Source organism: Narcine bancroftii, chromosome 2, assembly GCF_036971445.1.
Source record: "Narcine bancroftii isolate sNarBan1 chromosome 2, sNarBan1.hap1, whole genome shotgun sequence".
In the NCBI taxonomy this organism is placed as follows: Eukaryota; Metazoa; Chordata; class Chondrichthyes; order Torpediniformes; family Narcinidae; genus Narcine; species Narcine bancroftii.
The window spans coordinates 189,438,473-189,462,388 of NC_091470.1; the positions used below are offsets into that span (position 1 = coordinate 189,438,473).

Here is a 23,916-nt window from a genome sequence, read left to right on the forward strand (position 1 = left end):
CACTCTCCCCATTCACCCTCCCCAAACCCCCATCCACTCTCCCCATTCCCCCTCCCCAAACCCCCATCCACTCTCCCCATTCCCCCTCCCCAAACGCCATCCACTCTCCCCATTCCCCCTCCCCAACATCCTGTCCACCCCATCCCCAAACCCCAACCACTCTCCCCATTCCCCCTCCCCAACATCCTCTCCACCGCATTCCAAACCCCCATCCACTCTCCCCATTCCCCCTCCCCAAATCCCCATCCACTCTCCCCAAACCCCCATCCACTCTCCCCATTCCCCCTCCCCAAACCCCATCCACTCTCCCCATTCCCCCTCCCCAACATCCTATCCACCCCATTCAAAACCCCCATCCACTCTCCCCATTCCCCCTCCCCAAACCCCCATCCACTCGCCCCATTTCCCCTCCCCAAACCCCCATCCACTCTCCCCATTCCACCTCCCCAACAACCTCTTCACCCCATCCATAAACACCTATCCCACCTCCCCATTCCCTCTCCCAAACACGCTCCCCACGCCATTCCCAAACCCCCATCTACTTACCCCATTCCCCCTCCCAACATCCTCTCAATCCCATCCCCAAACCCCCATCCACACTCCCCATTCCCCCTCACCAACATCCTCTCCACCCCATCCCCAACATCCTCTCCACCCATCCCCAACATCCTCTCCACCCCATCCCCAAACCCCTCCACCCACCACCCCAAACCCACTCCCACCCCATCCACCAAACCCTCCACCCATCCCCAAAGCCAACCACTCTCCCCATTCCCCCTCCCAACATCCCTCCACCCCACCCCAAACCCCCTCCACTCTCCCCATTCCCCCAACCAACCACCTCCACTCTCCTGATTCCCCTCCCCAACCCACACTCCACCCATTCCCCTCCCCAACATCCTCTCCACCCCATCCCCAAACCCGCATCCACTCTCCCCATTCCCCCCTGCCCAACATCCTCTCCACTCCATCCCCAACATCCTCTCCACCCCATCCCCAAACCCTCTCCACCCTATCCCCAAACCCTCTCCACCCCATCCCAAAACCCTCTCCACCCCATCCCAAAACCCTCCCCATCCCATTCCCAAACCCTCTCCAACCCCTCCCCAAACCCCCATCCAACCTCCCCATTCCCCCTCCTAAACATCCTCCCCACCCCATCCACAAACCCCCATCTACTCTCCCCATTCCCCCTCCCAACATCCTCTCCATCCCATCCCCAAACCCCCATCCACTCTCCCCATTCCCCCTCCCCAACATCCTCTCCACCCCATCCCCAAACCCGCATCCACTCTCCCCATTCCCCCCTGCCCAACATCCTCTCCACTCCATCCCAAAACCCTCTCCACCCCATCCCAAAACCCTCCCCATCCCATTCCCAAACCCTCTCCAACCCCTCCCCAAACCCCCATCCAACCTCCCCATTCCCCCTCCTAAACATCCTCCCCACCCCATCCACAAACCCCCATCCACTCTCCCCATTCCCCGTCCCCAACATGCTATCCACCCCATCCCCAAACCCCATCCATTCTCCCCTTTCCCCCTCCCCAACATCCTGTCCACCCCATCCCCAAACCCCAACCACTCTCCCCATTCCCCCTCCCCAACATCCTCTCCACCCCATTCCAAACCCGCATCCACTCTCCCCATTCCTCCTCCCCAAACCCCCATCCTCTCTCCCCATTTCCAATACCCAAACCCTCTCCACCCCATCCCCAAACCCTCTCCACCCCATTCCCAAACCCTCTCCAGCCCCTCCCCAAACCCCCATCCACTCTCCCCATTCCCCCTCCCCAAACCCTCATCCACTCTTGCTATTCCCCCTCCCCAAACTCCCATTCACTCTTCCCATTCCCCCTCCCCAAACCCCCATCCACTCTCCACATTCCCCCTCCCCAAACCCCCATCCACTCTCCCCATTCTCACCTCCCCAAGCCCCCATCCACTCTCCCCATTCCCCTACCCAATCCCCATCCAATCTCTCCATTCCCCCTCCCCAAACCCCCAACCACTCTCCCCAATCCCACTAGCCAAACCACCATCCACTCTCCACCTGCCCCCTCCCCAAACCCCCATCCACTCTCCCCTTTCTCCCTCCCCAAATCCACATCCACCCTCCCCATGCCCCCTCCCCAAACCCACATCCACCCTCCCCATGCCCCCTCCCCAAACCCCCATCCTCTCTCCCCATTCCCCCTCCCCAACATCCTCTCCACCCCATCCCCAAACCCACATCCACTCTCCCCATTCCCCCTCCCCAACATCCTTTCCACCCCATCCCCAACATCCTCTCCACCCCATCCCCAAACCCTCTCCACCCCATCCCCAAACCCTCTCCACCCCATCCTCAAACCCTCTCCACCCCATCCCCAAACCCTCTCCACCCCATCCCCAAACCCTCTCCACACCATCCCCAACCCCATCCACTCTCCCCATTCATCGCCAACATCCTCTAGACCCCATCCCCAAACCCCAACCAATCTACCCATTCCCCCTCACCAACATCCTCACCACCCCACCCCAAACCCCCACCTACTCTACACATTCCCCCTCCCCAAACACCCATCCTCTCCCCATTCCCCCTCCCCAAACCCCCATCCACTCTCCCCATTCCCCCTCCCCAAACCCCCATCCACTCTCCCCACTCCCCCATCACCACCCCATATCTACTCTCTCCAATCACCACCCCATATCCACTCTCCCACCCCATATCCACTCTCCCACCCCATATCCACTCTCCCACCCCATATCCACTCTCCCACCCCATATCCACTCTCCCACTCTTCCCTTCCCCTCTCCCCCTCTCCTCCCTCTTCGCCATCCCCACCCCATTCACTCTCCCCTTCTCCACCCACTCTCCCCTCCTCATCCACTCTCCCACTCCCCCATTACCACCCCATATCCACTGTTCCCCATCCCCCCTCCCCTCCCCCTCCTCTCCCCTCTCCCCCAACCCCACCCCCATTCACTCTCCCCTTCCCACCCACTCTCCCACTCCCCCATTCACCATCTCCCATCTCCCATCCCCAGCCCATATCCACTCTTCCCCATCCCCATCCATTCTGCCACTCCCCAACCCTACCCCCATCTCCCCATCCCCACCCCATATCCACTCTTCCACATCCCTATATCCATTCTCCCACTCCCAACCCCACCCCCATCTCCCTCCTCCCCACACCATATCCACTCTTCCCCATCCTCATATCCATTCTCCCACTCCCCAACCTACCCCCATCTCCACCCTCCCCATCCCCATATCCATTCTCCCACTCCCCAACCCTACCCCCATCTCCCCCCCTCCCCATATCCTCTCTTCTCCATCGCCATATCCATTCTCCCACTCCCCAACCCCCATCTCCCTCCTCCCTCCCCATCCCCATATCCACTCTTCCCCATCCCCATATCCATTTTCCCACTCCCCAACCCTACCATCTCCTCCCTCCCCATCCCCATATCCACTCTTCCCCATCCCCATATCCATTCACCCCCTACCCCCATCTCCCCCCTTCCCATCCCCATATCCATTCTCCCACTCCCCAACCCTACCCCCATCTCCTCCCTCCCCATCCCCATATCCACTCTTCCCCATCCCCATATCCATTCTCCCACTCCCCAACCCTACCCCCATCTCCCCCTTCCCCACGCCATATCCTCTCCCCATCCCCACATCCATTCTCCCACTCCCAAACCCTACCCCCATCTCTCCCCTCCCCACCCCATATACACTCTTCCCCATCCCCATATCCATTCTCCCACTCCCCAACCTTACCCCCATCTCCCCCCCTCCCCACCCCATATCCACTCTTCCCCATCCCCATATCCATTCTCCCACTCCCCAATCCTACCCCCATCTCCTCCCTCCCCATCACCATATCCACTCTCCCCCTCCCCGCCCCTATCCACTCTCCCCCTCCCCGCCCCCATCCACTCTCCCCCTCCCCGCCCCCCTATCCACTCTCCTCCTCCCCTCCCCTCCTATCCCCACTCCCCCATCCCCACTCCCCCATCCCCACTCCCCCATCCCCACTCCCCCATCCCCACTCCCCCATCCCCACTCCCCCATCCCCACTCCCCCATCCCCACTCCCCCATCCCCACTCCCCCATCCCCACTCCCCCATCCCCACTCCCCCATCCCCACTCCCCCATCCCCACTCCCCCATCCCCACTCCCCCATCCCCACTCCCCCATCCCCACTCCCCCATCCCCACTCCCCCATCCCCACTCCCCCATCCCCACTCCCCCATCCCCACTCCCCCATCCCCACTCCCCCATCCCCACTCCCCCTCCCCATCCCCACCTCTTATCCACTCTTCCCTCCATCCCCACCTACCCATTCACTCTCCCCCTCCCCCCACTCTCCCTCTCCCCCTCCTCCTCCTCCTCCAGTCTCCCCCATCCCCAAGCTCACGCATCCAGGAGGGTCCGGGCCATCGCCTCGTCGTCCTGCAGCTTCAGCCGATTCTTCACGCGATTCCAGCGGTGGATCTGACCACCGACGTTCACCAGGCCGCCGCCCTCACCCCATTCCCAGTCCAAACCGTCCTCCGGCCCAGCAGACGCCATGCTTGTGACTGGCTGCTGCTGCCTCTGCCCGCATGGCCGCCGCCCTCAGGCCTCGGGGTTTTTTAAAAAAAAGCATCAACACAGGTTTGACGCCGTTGCCAGCACTAAACATGGATCAAATGGTCACATCCTGCGAAAACTGATGGCTCGCCTGCTTCAAAGATGGTGCAGCTGGGCAGTGCATTGCATTTGACTGAAATGAGGTTAACTTTTGGTCAAGTCCAAAGGGGACAAAGACAGAACATGGTAGGTGGAATATTGTGACAGATTATGTTATATTTTATATGATGAAGAGATATGTTTTTGGAAGACTATGGGGTTTTGGTTAGGTTACAAACACTTCAAGACACATCTCATGCAAGAGTTATGCCGACAAGTCTGCAAAGACAATAGATTCCTGTGCTGGAGATTTTCACAACGAGGTGCCAATGGAAGGGCCCATCTCAGGAAACTGACAAGGTCTCTCATGCATTGATTTTGGGAAGCAGCAGGCTGTTTTGGTGGAGTGTGCTATTGGAGGATCATGTGGTTTTGCAAGCAGAGAGGTTTTTCTCTAAAGCCCTTTCACAATCCCAGGAATCGAATGCCAATCGGCCTTTAAAGTGGCAAGCGTGAAAGCAAAGTCTGCTCAACGCCAACGTCAGATGGCGTCATCTCACGCCGGGGATTGACAGCCTCGACACCTAGTACAATCCCCGGCATCTGCAGAGTCCGACGTTGAGATCAGGCAAGCGTGAAATGGGCAATTGCATTGCAGGCCCTTCCCACTAAAGGCAAAACAGATCAAACGCCAGGGGTAAACCCTTATAAGTGTGAAAGCTCAGTGTCCCGGTTAGGAGTGGTTTAGTTTGAAAGGCCAAGCCTTTATTCATCATACCTGGTACACTGGTACACTGAACGGCCAATTTAATGGGATGCAAGTGTGAAAGGGGTTTAAGTGTGACTCAGAGAGAGAGAGAGAGAGTGCTGGTTTTCTGCAGTGGCTTTTGGAAGCTTGTTTGAAACCCCATTTTGAAGACAGGTTGTGAGTTCTGAGTTCAGCCTGTTCAAAGGCCTTGTGGTCTAAACAGGAGGAGAGAGGGCTGGCTGCATCATGTTTCACCTGATAAGGGAAGCAGTAAAGGAACTCTGAGGTGACCTGAAGGAAAGAGGTTATCATCTGGAAAACCCTGATGGGGCAAGTTTCTTCGGCAAGACACTGACGTATCTGATTGGAAGGAATCAGTTTGTGGGTATCCAACGAGCAATGTATCTCTGATAACCTTTCAGCTCTAGAGCCTGGTGAACTTTACAAATGTTAAATTCTGTGCACGATATAAGAATTGCCTGCAACTAGTGAACTTGGAGGAGTGAGAAGTGAGATTGGACTGTGAGCCAAAGAACTTTTCTGAACTTACACACACATGCGCTTAGAATTAGAAGGGGGAATAAGTTAAGTTGATAGTAATAATTTAAAGTTATAGAGCTCATCAAAAGAATCAAAGACTTGTTGATCCAAACCAAGGCTTTTATTAGCAAAAGACAGGAGCACTTCACAGGTGGCCGACCAGTCTGGAATGATCTGACCTGGCTAGGGACACAACCCTTTAAGGCCCAGACAGTAGGCGTGGCTAAGCTCTCAGCCAATCGCTGTAAGCACAGTCTAGATACTGTAACTATATACACTATATACATTGGTGATAGATCTGTACTATCACAAAAGTTTGATCCAGTTTTTATGTTTAAAGAAAATTAAAAGTAACTTTTGTTGAAGTAACCATTTGTCTTGGTGAATTTCTATTGCTGCTGGGTTTTGGGATCCTCTGGGCTTGTAACATGCCTTTTTCCTGTGTGTGTTGGAAGGTTGAGAATCTATGCTCCAGACCCAATTGTTACTGAAATATTTGGCTTGAGAAAAATGGTAATTGGCCCATTTCTCTTTGGAGCTCTGAAACATAACGAGTCAATGAGGGACATTTAAAACAGTGATTTTCAACCTTTTTCTTCCCATCCACATCCCACCTTAAGCAATCCCTTACTAATCGCAGAGCACCGATGACATAGGGAATATTTGAAGTGGGATGTGAATGGAAAGAAAAAGGTTAAGAACCACTGATTTAAGGACTCTTACGTTTGCATTTCACTGATTTTTTTCTCTCTCATTTCACCGTTTGTTTACATTTATTTACGTGTATGTTGAGTACATCTTTGTTGCACAACCAACAAGTGGGAATTCTGCCATTCCCGGGGCAAAAGAATCTCAGGGTTGTCTGTGATGTCATGTATGTACAATGACAATAAATCTGAAATCTATTTAAGAAAAAGTTGGACAGGCACATGGATAGGAGGGGTTTGGAGGTATATGAACTGGGTGCAGGTCAGTGGGATGGCAGAAAAATAGACTGGATGTGTAGTGGAGAGCGAGGAAGGCTTTTACAAAACTTGCAGAGGGATCTGGACCAGCTGCAAACATGTGCTGCAAAAAGATGAATGGAATTTAATGCAGACAAGTGTGAGGTGGTGCATTTTGAAAGGACAACCTTTGGTAGGACATACACGGTTAACGGTCGGGCACTGAGGAGTGCGATAGAACAGCGGAATCCGGGAATACAGACATATAACTCTCTGAAAGTGGCATAACAGGTGGGCAGGATTGTAAGGAGAGCGTTTGGCATATTGGCCTACATAAATCAAAGTACAGGAGTTGGGATGTTACGATGAAGTTGCATAAGAAATTGGTGAGGCTAAATTTGGTGTAGTATGTGCAGTTTTGTCTCCTAACTACAGGAAGGATATCAGTTAAGGGTCTATCTCATTGGCCTGGAGACTAGGTGGTGACCTGGTGGCAACTCAAGCCTCCGCGACGTCTCCTGGAGACTAACTGGGTCTCCGAAGAATCGTGGGAAATTCAAATGTTCAATTTTTTGGGAGACTTTTTCCGTGACGTCTCCATCAGTTATGGCAAAGTCCTGGAGACTAGTTTTGTCCACGACTGGGGAGATGTCTCTGCGACACGTCACCGCGACGTCTCCTCAATGTCGCCAAGACCTGCTGGAGACCAAGGAGACCGAGGAGACGTTGCGGCGACGTCTCCCCAGTTGTGGACAAAATTACGTGGATGGGAGGGGGGTGAGGAACTTGGACAGGTACATGGATGGGAGCGGGATTTGGAATTTGGACAGGTATGTGGATGGGAGGGGATGAGAAATTTGGACAGGTACGTGGAAGGGAGGGGATGAGGAATTTGGACAGGTATGTGGATGGGATGGGTATGAGGAATTTGGACAGGTACATGGATGGAGGGAGATGTGGAATTTGGATAAGTACGTGGATGGAAGGGGGGGTGAGGAACTTGGACAGGTACATGGATGGGAGTGGGATTTGGAATTTGGACAGGTATGTGGATGGGAGGGGATGAGGAATTTGGACAGGTACGTGGAAGGGGGAGATGTGGAATTTGTACAGATATGTGAATGGGAGGGGGATGGGGAATTTGGTCAGGTACATGCATGGGATGAGGAATCTTGTCAGGAATGAGGATGGGAGGGGATGAGAAATCTAGAGAGGTACGTGGATGGGAGGGAAATGAGGAATTTGGACAGGTACGTGGATGGGGGGGTGGTGGGGTACGGAGGTCAGTGGGACCCAGCAGAAACAAATGGATCAGCACAGACTAGAAGGGCAGAAGGGCCTGTTTTTGATCTGTAATGTTCAATGGTTTCTGATTGATGCACAGTATTTCATGTCTGTTGGAGGATGCACAAACTCAAGGGTGTTTTTCATGTTAAAGATTTGCTGGTGAAGGGTTTTTTTTAATGGTTGGCAGGTTGTTAAACTACAGGCGTTGCCCTGGAGACTACGGCTTCCGGTGTGGGTGTCTCTGCTTCCGGCCCCGCGGCTACGACGGCCGCAGCCTGTGGTTCCGGTGCGAGATGATCGCGGGCCGGGTCGTGCCGCGGGCCGGCCGCTCCTCTGCTGGATGAGGGCGGCGCTGGAACCGGAGGGTGCGGGCCGCGAGGCATCGGAGTCCCGCTCCCGACGCGGCCGCTGGAGGAAGGTCCTGTACGAGCGGCAGCCTTTCCCCGACAACTACGTGGACGGCAGCTTCCTGGAGGCGCTGCGGAAGAACAGTGGGTGGGGGAGGTGTGAAGGGGAGGGGGAGGTGAGGGGAGTGGGGGAGAGGTGAGGGGAGAATGGAGGAAGGGGAAGGAGGGTTGGGGAGTGGGTGGGATAGGGAAGGGGAGAGTGGAGGGACGGGAGGAAGGGACATGGGAGGGGAGGACGTGGAGGGTGGAGAAGGAAGGGTTGGTGAAAGGGGAACGGGTGGGAGGGTGTTGGGAGGGGGATGGAGATAGGGTGGGGAAGGGAGAGCAGGGAAGAGGTGGTGGGATGGAGGAAGGGAGGGGATGGGGTGGGGAAGTTGAAGTGGGGCAAGGTAGGGTGTGGGAGGGGGACGGGGTAAGCGGTGGGGGATGGGAAGGAGCAGAAGGGTGGGGAAGGACGTGTGGGGCAATGGAGGGGGAGTGGAAAGGGAGGGGGATGGGGTCAGCGGTGGGGGGAAGGGAAGGAACAGAATAGGGTGGCCAAGCAGGGGGAAGGGTAAGAGGGGATGGGAGGGGTGGGTGAAGATACAGAGGGGAAAGAATGGGATGGTGAGAGGGGATAGGAGGGGGTGGTGGGGTGTAGTGGAATGATTGGGGAGGGCGGTAGCTGGGATGGGGATGGAGGGATAATGGTACACGGAGGAGGAGGATGTGGGGAAGAGGTGAAGGGGGTCTGTCACGTGTGCCAAGATGCACAGAGTACATGATGTGAGGATGGGAGGGTCAAAAGATGGGATGGGGGTAGGGAGAGGGTGTGCAGGTGGGGAAGGGGGTTTGATGAGAGTGGGGGAGTGAGGAGCTGGGTGGAGAGGGAGATTGAGGAGGGGGAAGATTGGTATGTAATGATTGGGGAGCTGGGGAAGGAGGGTGAGGATAGGTGGTGGGGGTGAGGAGGGGAGAGGAGTGAGTAGAGGGGAGGGAATGAGGGTAAGGAGGGGGAGTGAACGGCCCAGCTATTCTGTGCCAAACTACACTGACCTGCAACCATTCCATAGCCCTCCATACCTCCTCCCATCCATGAACCTGTCCAAATTCTCATTCACATCTCTGTGTGAAGCAGCTCCCCTGCCCCCCCAAAACATCTCACCTTTCACCCTTTAACCCACACCCTCTAGTTCTTGACTAGAGGCCTCAGTGAGAATGCACTGACAGACTTCGGGAATCCAAGCTGTGCCCTTGAGCAGGAAGGCAGCAAAACGGCAAACCTGCCTTTTGAGGAACAAGAAGAGAGAGAGGGGACATTGGTGTGAGGAGAGAGGCCCAGAATCACCCTGCCCACCTGTTCCTGCATTCTGTGGCAGGAGAATCAATCTCCACCGCTACCCAGGGGATATGTTCCCGAAGCCACAAGTGAAACAAAAAGACAAGGGTAGTGCCAAGTGAGGCATTTTGAAATTTTCAGCGCAGCAAAGTCTGGAGAAATTCTGCAGGTCACATGTAGGGAGGTGACGATATAGAACCGATGTTCTGGGCCTGAGCCTTTCGTCAAGGGATGAGCAAATAAAAAGGTCGGGGGAAGGAGGAGACGAAGGGGCAGGAGGGGGAGCACCATTGGGCAAGAGGTCAGAGGGAGATGTGAGTGGGAGGAGAGAAGAGGAAAGAGCTGGGAAGTGATGGGGGAGGGTGGGGAGCTGAAGGGATATGTAAGAGAGAAAGACTCAAGGGAGGGAGCTAACGGAAACGAGGCAAGTCAATGTTAATGGCATCCGGCTGGAGGGGGCCCAGACAGAAGATGAGGTGGTGTTCCTCCGATTTGCGATCTGGCAGTACAAGACCGTAGACATGGCAGCGATGGAGAATTGAAATGGGTGGCCACTGGTTGATCCAGACTATTGTGGCGGGCAGAGCCAAGGTGCTGAATGAAGTGATCTCCCAGTCTGCGCTCAGTCTCCCCAAAGTAGAGGAGATCCCATAATGGGAGCTCCGGATGCTGTAGATGACCCCAGCAGTTTCACTTAGATATAATTTATATAATAAAATATTCACATGACAAGGTGCCACAGCAGTGGTGTTGGTGTAAATAGAAATGATTGTAACCACGTACAGTGATGGAAATGTATGAATTCAAAACTAAGGGTTGGTATACAGCTATTCCCTGACATAGAGTCCGAGTTCCATTCTGACCAACCGATCATATCTTGAAATGGACGTAAGTCGGATGTATGTTAGCATGGCATGTAATCCTCTCGCTCTCAGCCCCCACTCTGATCGCGCTCTACCAACAGCCTGCTCTCAGTCCCCACATTGATTTCACCGCTCTGCGTTCTACTGACACATTGCTATCAGTCCTTACACTGATCCCACTGGCCTGCGCTCTCCAGACAGCCCACTATCAGTCCTTACACTGATCCCACTGCCCTGCACTCTACCAACACCTTGCCCTCAGTCCTTACATTGATCCCACTGCTCTCCGCTGTACTGAAACCCTGCCCTCAGTCCCCATGCTGCCCCGCACTCTCATTTCTGTTCAAGTCCCCACATTGATCCCACTGGTTGTAACTCGGTGAGAGGCTGTATATACAGACATACTATATACATATACAAACACACATACATACAGTCTCTTATCCAGAATTCAAGTAACCGGCAGCCTCGAGCAACCAGAAAAAAAAATTATGGAAAATAAGCAGGTTTAAAAAAAAGGAAGTTTAAAATTGGCACGCCTCGCTGTTAGTTTGCCAATCATGTAACATGCAATCTAAAGCAACTGGAAATTCACTTATCCGGCATCTGTCAATCCCGAGAGGCACCAGATACCAGGGGTTTTACTGTACATTTTGACGCGCATCCATACAGGCTGACACAGACATACATTATATTTTGAGATTGGGCCTGACACAGGACCTGCTCTTGAAAGGAATTGACCATGTCTGGGCTTCGGAGATTGAAACTCAGATCGCAGGCCACGTGCTGACCAGACGCTGTGCTCTCTTGCAGGTTATGTGCGGCAGTACCGCTACTGGTCAGTCGTGCTTGAATCCAGTGTTGTCATCCAGCAGCTCTCCAGGTGAGCACACACTGGAGTGGGGGGGTGTGGTGGGGGAGAGCGGAATGGCAGGTGTGACTGGTGTGTGTGGGTGGCAGGGAGGATCACTCGGATATCGCTTCTCCACACCCCCACCCCATTGACAGAGCAGTAGATGGAGAAATGCCCACTGTAATATGTAAGCACATCAATAATGTAATCTCAACTGTTCAGGAATGGCGTAATTATTTTGATAGAAAATTAATTTTCAATGGCACTGTTTTTCTGGTTTAAAAACACCGTTTTTCTTGCACTCTAACTGGTTGCAAATGGCCGGGCTTAATATTGTTCGGCCAGTCACTCCCTCTGAATGTGCCCCACAACAAAGAGCCAGCCCCACTCTTCCCCTGCCGATTATCTCCCCTGTGCTTTCTCACAGTGTGTGTGTCTTTGTTGTGATCTGGTGGCACATGGACCAGACCCACCTCTCTCCTCACCAGCTCTTTGCTTGGGGACTCGCCCTCAACCTGCTCGGATACCTCCTGTTTGACCTCATCGACCTCGGGGAGCTGCGAACACTCAGCGGCCGCACACGTGAGTTGCCCCCAGAGATGCGGGCGGATTTCCGATGAACTGTTCCCTGCCACGTGTGCTGAGATGCAGTAAAACGGTTCTACTGTGGGCCCCGCACTCGAGCCCAGGCGATGTTTCAGTACTGCAGGGTGTAGTATAACAGTAAGTCACAGAGCGCAGTTAGCGCCCTGCTCACAAGGCAGCTTGAAAGGGTCGGACCCGGTCAGCGTCGTCCAACGTCAACCAGGTTCCTGCCCCAGCTCAGAGGTAGTCAGGGAACCCAGTTAAACTTACGCAAGATGCGCCCACTGGTGGCTTGAACAGCAAAATGGCTGACCCAGTTACTCTTGTGACGTCAGCACTTACACGCTGGGGTCACAAAGTAACCCCAGCTGAAAAATGTTTGTGGTGATTGGGGGTCGATGCCAGGACCTGGGGTGAATAAGGGTGGGGTGGGATGAGAGGTTGCTGCCACAAGGGAAGAAACGGGGAACACAATGGGGGGGGGAGAGGTTGGTGGGGTGGGTGGGTTTGCTATGATCAGCGGGGAGGGATTGCTGCCACGGAGGAGAGGGGTCGCTACCACGGGGAGAGAGAGTAGAGGGGTCGCTTGCCATAGGGTCAGAGGGGTTGGCTGCTGCGGGGGTGGGTGAGGGGGAAACGTGATTGACGGTGGGAGGGAGACTTTACAGCTGGTGGGGGGGACAACAAAGGAAACTAGTTTGCGTGACGCGTTATTTACCCGGGGGCGGGATCCCCCTTAAATTTTTATTTAAACAAGAAATAGACAAATATCTCATTAGTGAGAGCAACAAGGGATATAGGGGAAAGGCCAGCAACTGGAACTAGTGTAGAGCAGCTTATTGTAGATTTATGGAACAGAATCAATGGGCCTAATGGCCTGGTTCTGTTCCTTTGTCTTGTTGTGAAATCGCCGGGTTGGTGATTGACTGGGGCTATCCTCCCCTCAGCTTAAAATGTGCTGGAGGCACATTTGCCCCACTAATCACACGGGGTGGGGTGTTACGGGTGGTCACAAAGCGCGGGGTGGGGTGTTACGGGGGTCACAGAGCGCAGGGCGGGGTGTTATGGGGGGGTCACAGAGTGCGGAGCGGGGTGTTACGGGGGGAGTCACAGTGCGGGGTGGGGTATTACGGGGGACACAGAGCGTGGGGTGGGAGGGAGAGGGGAGATGGGTTGCGGGTTGACAGTGTCATCAGCTCGTCCCTAACCGGCCAGATGGAGCGGCCGTACATTCGTATGAGGCAGTGGAGCGCAGTGCTCCATCGACGATCCTTCCCCGAAAGGGATCGCAGTCGCTGCCTCGGAGCCGGCCACAGCTCATTCGTAGATTCAGTCTCCTGATGAGAATCTCTGCTCCACTCGGGCTTTTTCACTGGATGATAGGGCCTGCAGAGTCCAGGGTGCTCCTATTTCTTCCTTCTTTTGTTTTCACTGTTCACCAATCCCTGACTGGCCCATGTTTCACCCCCAATTCCGCCCCTCCTTGCAGTCAGTCTTGACAGGGCTTCGAACTGGAAAGTTAACTCTTCCCCCGCTGCTCCATTCATATAGCAGCCCTGTTCCTTGCTCCAGGCAAGGGGGGGGGGGGCAGTTGGAGAGGATGTGAGAGGGAGAATTGCAGGGTGCTCTGAAGATGAACCGAGTGACAAGGCGATCGGTCTGAGACGGGCGGCAAGGCTGGATTTGAGGTTTTGGTGAGGAGGTTGCAAGGAGCTGTGTGGGCAGCAGGAAACTCACACTCGCCGGTTCTCTGTCCTCAGGGTGGGCTGACCTGAAGAGCACAGTTGTCTTTGTCACATTCACCTACGGATTTTCACCGGTGCTCAAAACCCTGACGGAATCCATCAGCACCGACACCATCTACGCCATGTCTGTGAGTGACCAGTTCAGTGTAACTGACCCAGATGCAGATACTGCTGTATCTCTCTCGCTCCCCCCACCCCCCTCACCTACGCGCTACCCCAGTACCCGGTCCCCTCCCTGCTCTCCATCTCTGTTCATCAGACTCACAGCCTGTGGGAAGAAGCTGTTCCCCAGCCTGGCCGTCCTGATTTTGATGCTCCTGTTACCCTTGGATCCATGGCACAGAAAAGGCATTTCGGCCTTTCTAGTCTGTGCTGAACTCTTATTCTGCCTCTTCACCCTGACATATCCCCCAGACCATAACCTTCCATACTCCTCCCATCCATGGACCTGCCCAAATTTTTCTTAAATGTTAAATTTGAGCCCGCATTCACCACTCCAGCTTGTTCCACACCCCCACCCCTCACTGCGTGAAGAAGTTTCCCCCTTGTGTTCCTTTTAAATATTTTCCCTTTACTCATGTCCACTAGCTTTTTTCTTGCCTAACTTCTGAGATACTGTGTGCTTAAATGAGAGTCTCCTGTAATTCTTTGAGCCCTATTTGAGCACCCCTCCCAGTAAATGTGGTCAGTTGAGGAAAGGGAAACACCAGTGATCTTCCAGGCTGTTTTGGTGATCTTCTGTCTTGATGCTTTGCAGCAATCGTCCCACACAATGATGCAACCTTTTGCGGTTCGTCTGGACGTTCCCCCACCCCTCCCACCAATCCTGACCTTCCCTTGGTCCCTAACCTGCCCCCCCTCCATCGAGATGTTTACCTCTTTGATCTAGACGTTCCCTTGGCCCCTGCATGCCTAGACTCCTCGTACTCTTGCCCTCTGCCACAACATTCCCTTGGCCCGTTCCTGTCCAGAGGTTCCCTCACGCCTATCCCTTGGCCTAGATCAGTGTTTTTAAACATTTTCTTTCCATTTACATGCCACCTTAAGTAATCCCTTTGCTATCAGTGCTCTGTGATTAGTAAGGGATTACTTAAGGTGGGAAGAAAACATTTGAAGACCCCTGCTCTAGATGTTCTCTGTTCCATTTCCCCCCACCAAAAAAAATCTAGAAGTTCCCTTGACCTATTTCTCTCTATTTAGACGTTCCCTCAGTCCCTTCCCCGCACTCCCTTTGAGAGTTCAAGGTTCTTTTAATTGTCAAAGAGTGGCTGTGAGTAGTGCCCGGCGCCCTAACAATAGGAGAAAGAGAAACAAAAGCGAGACCCTTCAAAGTCCGTGGATTAATTTCACTGAAATTGTACAACTCCTCAGAAAATGAACGAGTCAAACGTTTATGAGGTTAGAAGTGGGACAGATAGTCTGGAAAAATCCAGCGCAAAAAAAGGTCCCAGGAATGCCGGATTTCTGGAGGTGGATATGGTTGAGTCTGACGAGTGTGTGCGTGTGCTCATTGAAGGGGTAATGACCAGCTCCCTTGTTCTCCAGGTCTTCATGTTGTTGGGACACCTAATATTCTTCGATTATGGAGCCCACGCAGCCATGTAAGTGCAGTAGGTCTGGACGGAGCGTCCGCGAAAGATTCCCACCGTTGATGAAGGTGGTATGGGATGAGCTTATTGTTATCGACTGTTCAGATCAGCCGTAACCTCCAGACGTTATCGAACAGATAGTGGGACAGATCGTGTTGTCGGATGACACTTTTTTAAAAAAAGTTTTTTATTTTTCACACTATAAACCACATTGATCAAGATACATACATTTTTCTTTTCAAATATATACAGTGTCGTTTTCCCCCCCATCTTCCCATCCCACCCTCCCTACCTCCCCTCCCATTCATTTAAAGTTCAGAATCTAAGATACATTAAACCCGTCAAACAATGTTGTCACTCAATAAAAATAAACAAGAAGTTCCACTGAGTCAATTCTTTTAATTTCCTTCTCCTTCTGTCATTTTAGGTGGTAGATGTCCCCGGTAGGTTTTCTCTATTGTGTTTCATGTATGGCTCCCATATTTGTTCAAATATTGTAATATTATTTCTTAAATTATATGTTATTTTTTTTAGTGGAATACATTTATTAATTTCTATATACCATTGTTGTATTCTCAAGTTATCTTCTAATTTCCAGGCTGACATAATACATTTTTTTGCTACAGCTAGGGCTATCCTAACAAATCTTTTTTGTGCACCATCCAAATCAAGTCCAAATTCTTTGTTTTTTATATTAATTAGGAGGAAGATCTCTGGGTTTTTTGGTATATTGCTTTTTGTGATTTTATTTAATATCTGGTTCAGATCTTCCCAAAATTTTTTCACTTTCTCACATGTCCAGATTGCATGAATTGTTGTTCCCATTTCCTTTTTACAGCAAAAACATCTGTCAGATACTGTTGGGTCCCATTTATTTAACTTTTGAGGTGTAATGTATAGCCTGTGTATCCAGTTATATTGTATCATAACGTAACCTCGTGTTTATTGTATTTCTCATAGTTCCAGAGCATAACTTCTCCCATGTTTCCTTCTTTATCTTTGTTTAAATCTTGTTCCCATTTTTGTTTAGTTTTACCATTTGTTTCCTCATTCTCCTTTTATTGCAGTTTAATATACATATTTGTTATAAATTTTTTGATTATCATTGTGTCTGTAATCACATATTCAAAATTACTTCCCTCTGGTAACCTCAGACTGCTTCCCAATATGTCCTTCAAGTAGGATTTCAGTTGGTAGTATGCCAACACTGTATCGTGAGTTATATTTATCCTTCATTTGTTCAAAGGATAATAATTTATTTCCCGAAAAGCAATTTTCTATTCTTCTGATCCCTTTTTTCTCCCATTCTCTGAAGGAAAGGTTATCTATTGTAAAAGGGATTAGCTGATTTTGCGTCAGTATTAGTTTTGGTAATTGGTAATTTGTTTTATTCCTTTCTACATGAATCTTCTTCCAAATATTGAGCAGATGATGTAATACTGGAGAATTCCTACGTTGTACCAATTTTTCATCCCATTTATATAATATATGTTCAGGTATCTTCTCCCCTATTTTATCTAGTTCTAATCTAGTCCACTCTGGCTTTTCCCTTGTTTGATAAAAATCTGATAGGTATCTTAATTGTGCGGCTCTATAATAATTTTTAAAGTTTGGCAGTTGTAAGCCTCCTTGTTTATACCATTCTGTTAATTTATCCAGTGCTATCCTCGGTTTCCCCTCTTTCCATAAAAATTTCCTTATTATTTTCTTTAACTCCTTGAAGAATTTCTCCGTCAAGTGTATTGGCAATGCCTGAAATAGGTGTTGTATCCTTGGGAAAATGCTCATTTTAATACAGTTTATCCTTCCTATTAGTGTTAGTGGTAAGTCTTTCCAATGCTCTAAGTCGTCCTGTAATTTTTTCATTAGTGGATAATAATTGAGTTTATATTGATGGCCAAGGTTTTTATTTATTTGTATACCTAGGTATTGTATTGCTTGCATTTGCCATCTGAATGGTGATTCTTTCTTAAATTTTGAGAGATCTGCATTATTCATTGGCATTGCTTCACTTTTATTTGCGTTGCTCTTGTAACCCGACACTTCTCCATATTCCTTCAATTTCTTATGTAATTCTCTTATTGATATTTATGGTTCTGTTAAGTATACTATAACGTCATCTGCAAATAAACTGATTTTATATTCCTTGTCTTTTATTTTTATCCCTTTTATTTTATTTTCTGTTCTTATCAATTCTGCTAGTGGTTCTATAGCTAACGCGAACAATAAGGGTGATGGTGGACATCCCTGCCTTGTTGGTCTGCTTAAGTTAAATTGCTTTGATATATATCCATTTACTGTCACTTTCGCCAATGGCCCCTTATATAATGCTTTAATCCAATTAATATATTTCTCTGGTAAACTGAATTTTTGTAATACTTTGAATAAATAATTCCATTCTACTCTGTCAAAGGCCTTCTCTGCTTCTAAAGCAACTGCTACTGTTGGAGCTTTATTCCCTTCTACTGCATGAATTAAGTTAATAAATTTACAAATATTGTCTGTTGTTCGACTTTTTTTAATAAATCCAGTTTGGTCTAGATTTACTATTTTTGGTACATAGTCGGCTAATCTGTTTGCTAATAGTTTAGCTATTATCTTATAATCTGTGTTAAGTAAAGATATTGGTCTATATGACGCTGGTGCGAGTGGATCTTTCCCTGTCTTTGGTATTACTGTAATTATTGCTGTTTTGCATGAATCTGGTAAGCTTTGTATTTTATCAATCTGGTTGATTACTTCCAGGAGGGGAGGAATTAATAAATCTTTAAATGTTTTATAGAATTCTATTGGGAATCCATCCTCTCCTGGTGTTTTATTATTTGGTTGTTTTTTTTTTATTATCTCTTGTATTTCTACTATTTCAAATGGTTCTGTTAATTTATTTTGTTCCTCTATTTGTAATTTTGGTAGTTCAGTTTTAGTTAAAAATTCGTCTATTTTGTCTTCTTTCCCTTCGTTTTCAGTTTGGTATAATTGTTCATAGAATTCTTTGAAGTTTTCATTAATCTCCGTTGGATTTTATGTGATTTGTTTGTCTTTTTTCCTTGATGCCAAAACCATTCTCTTAGTTTGTTCTGTCTTAAGCTGCCATGCTAGAATTTTGTGCGTTTTTTCTCCTAGTTCATAATATTTCTGTTTTGTCTTCATTATGTTCTTCTCCACCTTATATGTTTGTAATGTTTCATATTTTATTTTTTTATCTGCCAATTCTATTCTTTTAGTTGTGTCTTCCTTCATTGCTAATTCTTTCTCTATATTTGCTATTTCCCTTTCCAACTGCTCTGTTTCCTGATTGTAGTCCTTCTTCATCTTGGTTACATAACGTATTATTTGCCCTCTGATGAACGCTTTCATTGCGTCCCATAGTATAAACTTATCTTTCACTGATTCCGTATTTATTTCAAAGTACATTTTAATTTGTCTTTCAATGAATTCTCTAAAATCCTGCTTTTTAAGTAGCATGGAGTTTAATCTCCATCTATACATTCTTGGAGGGTTGGATGACACTTGAGGGATTCTTTAACAGCGCTGTGAGTGTGTGATGGGGCAGTGTAGAGGGAACTTCAGTGTGTATCTAACCATTGTCCCTGCCCTGGGAGTGTGTAATGGGACAGTGTAGAGGGAGTTTCACCCAGTATCTAATCATTGTCCCTGCCCTGGGAGTGTGTGACGGGACAGTGTGGAGGGAGCTTCACTCAACATCTAACCCACCCTGGGATTGCAGAAAGCTGGACCATCCTCTGTCTGGAGTCAGGGGAGGGAGCACAGCTGCTCCCCCTGCAGTCACAGAGGCACCCCGCTGGGTGGGTGTCAAAGTTCCATCTCTGTTCACCCAGAAGCCGAAACTACTGCCCGGTGAAGTCTTTGAGAAGACACTTGTGTAGGATAGGAAAGGTTCGGAGGGACATGGGCTGAATACCAGTATATGGGAGTAACGTGGTCAGCATGGGCAGGCGGTTCGGACAAAGTCCCGATCGGGCTGCAGAAACCTGACTGATTCTATTCTGTTTTGTCTTTGTCTGCTCTTTGTTCCACCCCGGTTCCTCTCGCTCCCTCCCCCCATTTTTCCTCCTTGACCCACTCCCCTTTCCCCTTCCTCTCTCTCTATCTCCTGTTCACTCGCTTGCATTCTCCCTCGTGTGTGCTCTCTCTCTCTCTCTCTCTCTCTCTCCCTCTCTCTCTCCCTCTCTCTCTCTCGTTGCCCCCTCCTCCCCATCCCCCACCATCACAGTGTGTCCAGCACCCTCTCACTGAACATGGCTATCTTTGCCTCAGTGTGCCTGGCCTCCCGGCTGCCCAGCTCCCTCCATGCCTTTGCCACGGTCACCCTGGCCATCCAGATCTTCGCCCTGTGGCCCATGTTCCAGAAGAAGCTCAAGGTACGACGGCTCTTTCCCCTCTCGGCCCAAGGTCTTTCCCTGTCAGGCCCCCCACCGCACTCCCTGGGGGAGAGGAGATGCGGTCATGGGGGGGGGGGGCGAGGAGGAGGGAGCCAATGGGGTCAGGAGAGAGGGGCTGGGGGAGGGATTGTGGGGCGGAGAGGGGAGAGAGGGAGGGGAGAAAGGGTCAAGGGGAGGGAGGGAGGGTGGTGAGGGGGATGGGGATAGGAAGGGGGGAGGGGAGGGTGGCGCAGGGATGGGTAGCATGGGGCTGGGCCAGCGGGGAGGTGGGGGTGGCTCAGGGATGTAGTGTGGGGTTGGGCCAAGGGGGCGAACTGGGGTCCATGCCCATCTACTGACCCCCACTCCCCATGTTCCAGGCCCACGCCCCCAGCTGCTCGCTGGCCGTGACTGTCCTGTCATCCGTCGCTGCCGCCCTGGGACTGCTCAGCGTCTCCCCTACGGCCACCGTGCTCTTCATTCTCCTGCTGCTCCTCGTCGCCTTCCTCTGCCCTCACTGCCTCGTCACCCTGCAGGCCTCCAAAGAGTAAGTCTGGTGGTGGGGGGTAGCACAAGGGCTCACGGAGGGAGGGAAGGTGGGTGGGGTGGGGGGGGTTTGCAGGGGGGAGGGGAGATCCTGGGAAAACACAGAAATGATGGAGGAAAACAGCTAGTCTCACATTGCCAACCAGAGGTAAAGGTATACACTATATATTCTTGCTTAATGGTTGAGTATTTTGGATCAATTTTCCGTGTGAAATGTGGAGGGGGTGGACTTTTACACGGGTCATACTTTTTAACCGCAGTAAGTGCTTGCATCATTCAAGGTATCAGGAGCTCAGATGGTCAGGACTGGGTGGTAAATCCAGGGTGTCAGGAGGTCTGGTGGGTGAGCAGACGAGGCGAGGGTCCGCGGTCGGTAGATTGGGAGCTCGATGGGAGGGGTCTGAAGCTCGATGGGCAGGCGACCAGAGCCAAAAGTGGGCGGTCAACTTTTACGCATCCGGAAAATTATCTTTGGACCAAAATAAGGGGTGGGTCGTCTATTTAATGGGATCAACTATTACATGAATATTTACAGTATAACAGAAGATTTAGGCTTGAATCTATCTTCAGGGTACATTGTGGACACTGTGAGACATGCTGAGTTCTTCCAGCATTTATGTCTTAACACTGCCATCACAGTGTCTGCAGACGTTGATGTTTTCCCAAGATCGGGGTGGCGGGGGGACAACTTACAGAAATTTCTACAAATGTAAGAGATGTGAAAAATGCATATGGTCTTATCCCCGGACAAGATTTAAGGCAAACGGGGCCTTGAAACATTACAGCACAGAAAACAGGCCATTCTGTCCTGTGCTGAATTACTATTCTGCCGAGTCCCACTGACCTGCCCCCAGTCCACCACCCTCCGAACCCCTCCCATTCATGTACCTATCCAAACTATTCTTAAATGTTAAAATTGAGCTCAAATTCACCACTTCAGCTGGCAGCTCGTTCCACACTCCCACCGCTCCCTTTGTGAAGAAGTTGCCTCTCATGTTCCCCCTAAACTTTTCCCCTTTCACCTGAACCCATGTCCTCTGGTTTGTATCTCACTTCCCCCCAGTGCAAAAATTCGATCTACATTTACTATCTCTCCCCCTCATAATGTTAAATACTTCCATCAAACCTCCCCTCATTCTTCTCCGCTCCAGGGAATAAAGTCTCAACCTGTTCAACCAGTTCTTGAAGTCACAACAACATCCTAGTAAATCTACTCTGCACTTTTTCTATCTTATTGATCTCTTTCCTGTAGTTCGGTGACCAAAACTGCACACAATGCTCCAAATTTGTCCTCACTAATGTCTTTTACAACTTTACCATAACATCCCAACTCCTGGACTCAATAATTTGATTTATGAAGGCCAATGTGACAAAAGCTCTTTACAACCCTGTCCACATGTGACGCCACTTTCTGGGAATGATATATCTGTATTCCCAGGTCCTTCTGTTCTACAACACTGCTCAGTGCCTGACTGTTCACCATGTACGTCCTTTCTTGGTTTGTCCTTCCAAACTTCACCACCTCATTCTCGACTGCATTAAATTAAAAAGGATCTGAGGGGCCATGTTGTGCGCACGATGGGTGGTGGCATGGAATGGGGATGTTGGAGATGGCATTTGGATAGGATTATGGATGGGAAAGGTTTGTAGGGATATCAGCCAAGCACAGGCAACTGGTACTAGCTCAGTCTGGATGAGTGGGGCTGAAGGGCTTGATGTTGGGCTGCAGAACTTCCCACTGCCCTTCCCTGTCCTGGAACCCCAGGCTACTCTGGGCTAAGAGCTGAAGTTCACAGCAGATACTCACTCTCTCTCTCCCTCCACCCCCCGCCTCCCCCCTCTCCCTCCACCCCCCTGCCTCCCCCTCCCACCTCTCCCTCCACCCCCCCGCCTCCCCCTCTCCCTCCACCCCCGCCTCCCCTCTCTCCCCCCGCCTCCCCCTCTCTCCCCCCGCCTCCCCCTCTCTCCCCCCGCCTCCCCCTCTCTCCCCCCGCCTCCCCCTCTCTCCCCCCGCCTCCCCCTCTCTCCCCCCGCCACCCCCTCTCTCCCCCCGCCACCCCCTCTCTCCCCCCGCCTCCCCCTCTCTCCCCCCGCCTCCCCCTCTCTCCCCCCGCCTCCCCCTCTCTCCCCCCGCCACCCCCTCTCTCCCCCCGCCTCCCCCTCTCTCCCCCCGCCTCCCCCTCTCTCCCCCGCCACCCCCTCTCTCCCCGCCTCTCCCCCGCCTCCCCTCTCACCTCCTTCCCACCCCCCTCTCTCTCCCTTTCTCTTCCTTTCCCAGCAACATCCATGGTCCTTGGGACGAGGCAGAAATCAAGGAAGATCTGTCCAGATTCCTGGGGTGATGGTGGATTGATGGGGGAGGAGGTGGGGGTGAACCAGGAAACTTGTTCCTCACTACCGCCGGGAGTACTGGGAGGTGGGCGGAGTAGGCGAGCGATGAATCGGACCCCACCCTCCCTCTCCCTCGTGAAGGAGCCCAGCACAGTCTCCTCTCCCCTCTGCCCCCCTCTCTTCCCACCCCACCCCAACCTCCTCCCAATACTCCACTCTCTGCCTCGCGCACTCCTGGTGCGTTGCGGAAGACGGGAGCAGCCAGCTCTCTGGGCACCATGAGTAACACCCTGTCTGTCTCCACCTCAACCACCCTTCCTCAGTGGGGAGTGAGCCCCTTCTCTCATCACTGGGAGCCGAGTTGGGCCTGTCCCTGCTACTCATGTCACTCAACCTTCCTGTCTTCCCAACCCTGGGTGGACACCAGAGACCCTCTTGAAGATGGCTGCACACTCACAGCGTAATGTAATAGTCACCCGTTTGCCCTCTCCTCCCACCCCCACACCCCCCTCCCATGGGAGTTCACACCTTGTGTGTACACAAACTCCCCTCCCGCAGACGCTGAAAGTTAAAACAGGCAGTGGTGGAAACACTCAGCAGGTCCATAAGCCTCCGCAGAGGCAGAGGGCAAGGTGCCATTTAAAATGGGGCGTTTAACCCGGCGTCTCTCCCACCAACCCCCCTCCCCCCCGCCCTAGCCCGACCTCCTGAGGATTCCCCGTTCCAGCACAGTGCAGAGGGGAGAGGTTGGGGGTGGGGGAATAAAAGGGCTAGCACAGACACGGCAGGATGAACGGCCAATGTGGACGCTCAGCGCCAGGCACCAGACAAGGAGCCAGTAGTCCCGCAATCAGTTCCAGGTGAACCCTCGGGGAATGTGTTGCTATTCATCGGACCCCTCCCTGGGGTAACTGAGGCCGCAGGAGTAAGGGGGTCAGAGTCCAAGGACCCCAAGAAAGCACTTTTTTAAAAAAAAAGGTTTTATAATTGTATCTGTAAATGTTTATTTTAAATTAATAATTTATAAAGTTTAATACTGCATTTAATATTTTTATCTCTATTTTTACTGAAATTCCACATCAAAAAAACTGCATAGGGATGCATTTAAAAGGGAA

General features: G+C 51.2%; 2 protein-coding genes across 6 annotated transcripts in view; one reads left to right on the forward strand and one right to left on the reverse strand.

Annotated features, from left to right (window-relative positions):
* LOC138754815 (uncharacterized) overlaps positions 1–4,638 on the reverse strand; it is a 55,316-nt gene extending 50,678 nt beyond the window's left edge. For 3 of the 4 annotated variants that reach the window (XM_069919672.1, XM_069919673.1, XM_069919674.1), the window contains exon 1: positions 4,410–4,637. In XM_069919672.1, coding sequence (XP_069775773.1) covers positions 4,410–4,564 — 155 coding nt within the window. In that variant the 5' untranslated portion in view covers positions 4,565–4,637. Of the gene's footprint in view, positions 1–4,409 lie in introns of all 4 variants that reach the window. The other variant, XM_069919671.1, reaches the window with a different exon arrangement.
* Positions 4,639–4,711: 73 nt separating this feature from the next.
* pigc (phosphatidylinositol glycan anchor biosynthesis, class C) lies at positions 4,712–23,847 on the forward strand. Of its 2 annotated transcripts, none has more exons than XM_069919676.1 (9): positions 4,712–4,810; positions 8,370–8,673; positions 11,584–11,653; positions 12,051–12,205; positions 13,969–14,081; positions 15,499–15,554; positions 19,777–19,924; positions 20,305–20,471; positions 22,749–23,847. In XM_069919676.1, exons 1-9 carry the CDS (start codon positions 4,727–4,729, stop codon positions 22,810–22,812), a joined length of 1,161 nt encoding a protein of 386 aa, XP_069775777.1. In that variant the 5' UTR covers positions 4,712–4,726; the 3' UTR covers positions 22,813–23,847. The 2 variants fall into 2 exon arrangements, with proteins under 2 accessions (XP_069775777.1, XP_069775778.1); XM_069919677.1 differs by having other exon boundaries at positions 19,821–19,924.
* Positions 23,848–23,916: the final 69 nt, after the last annotated feature.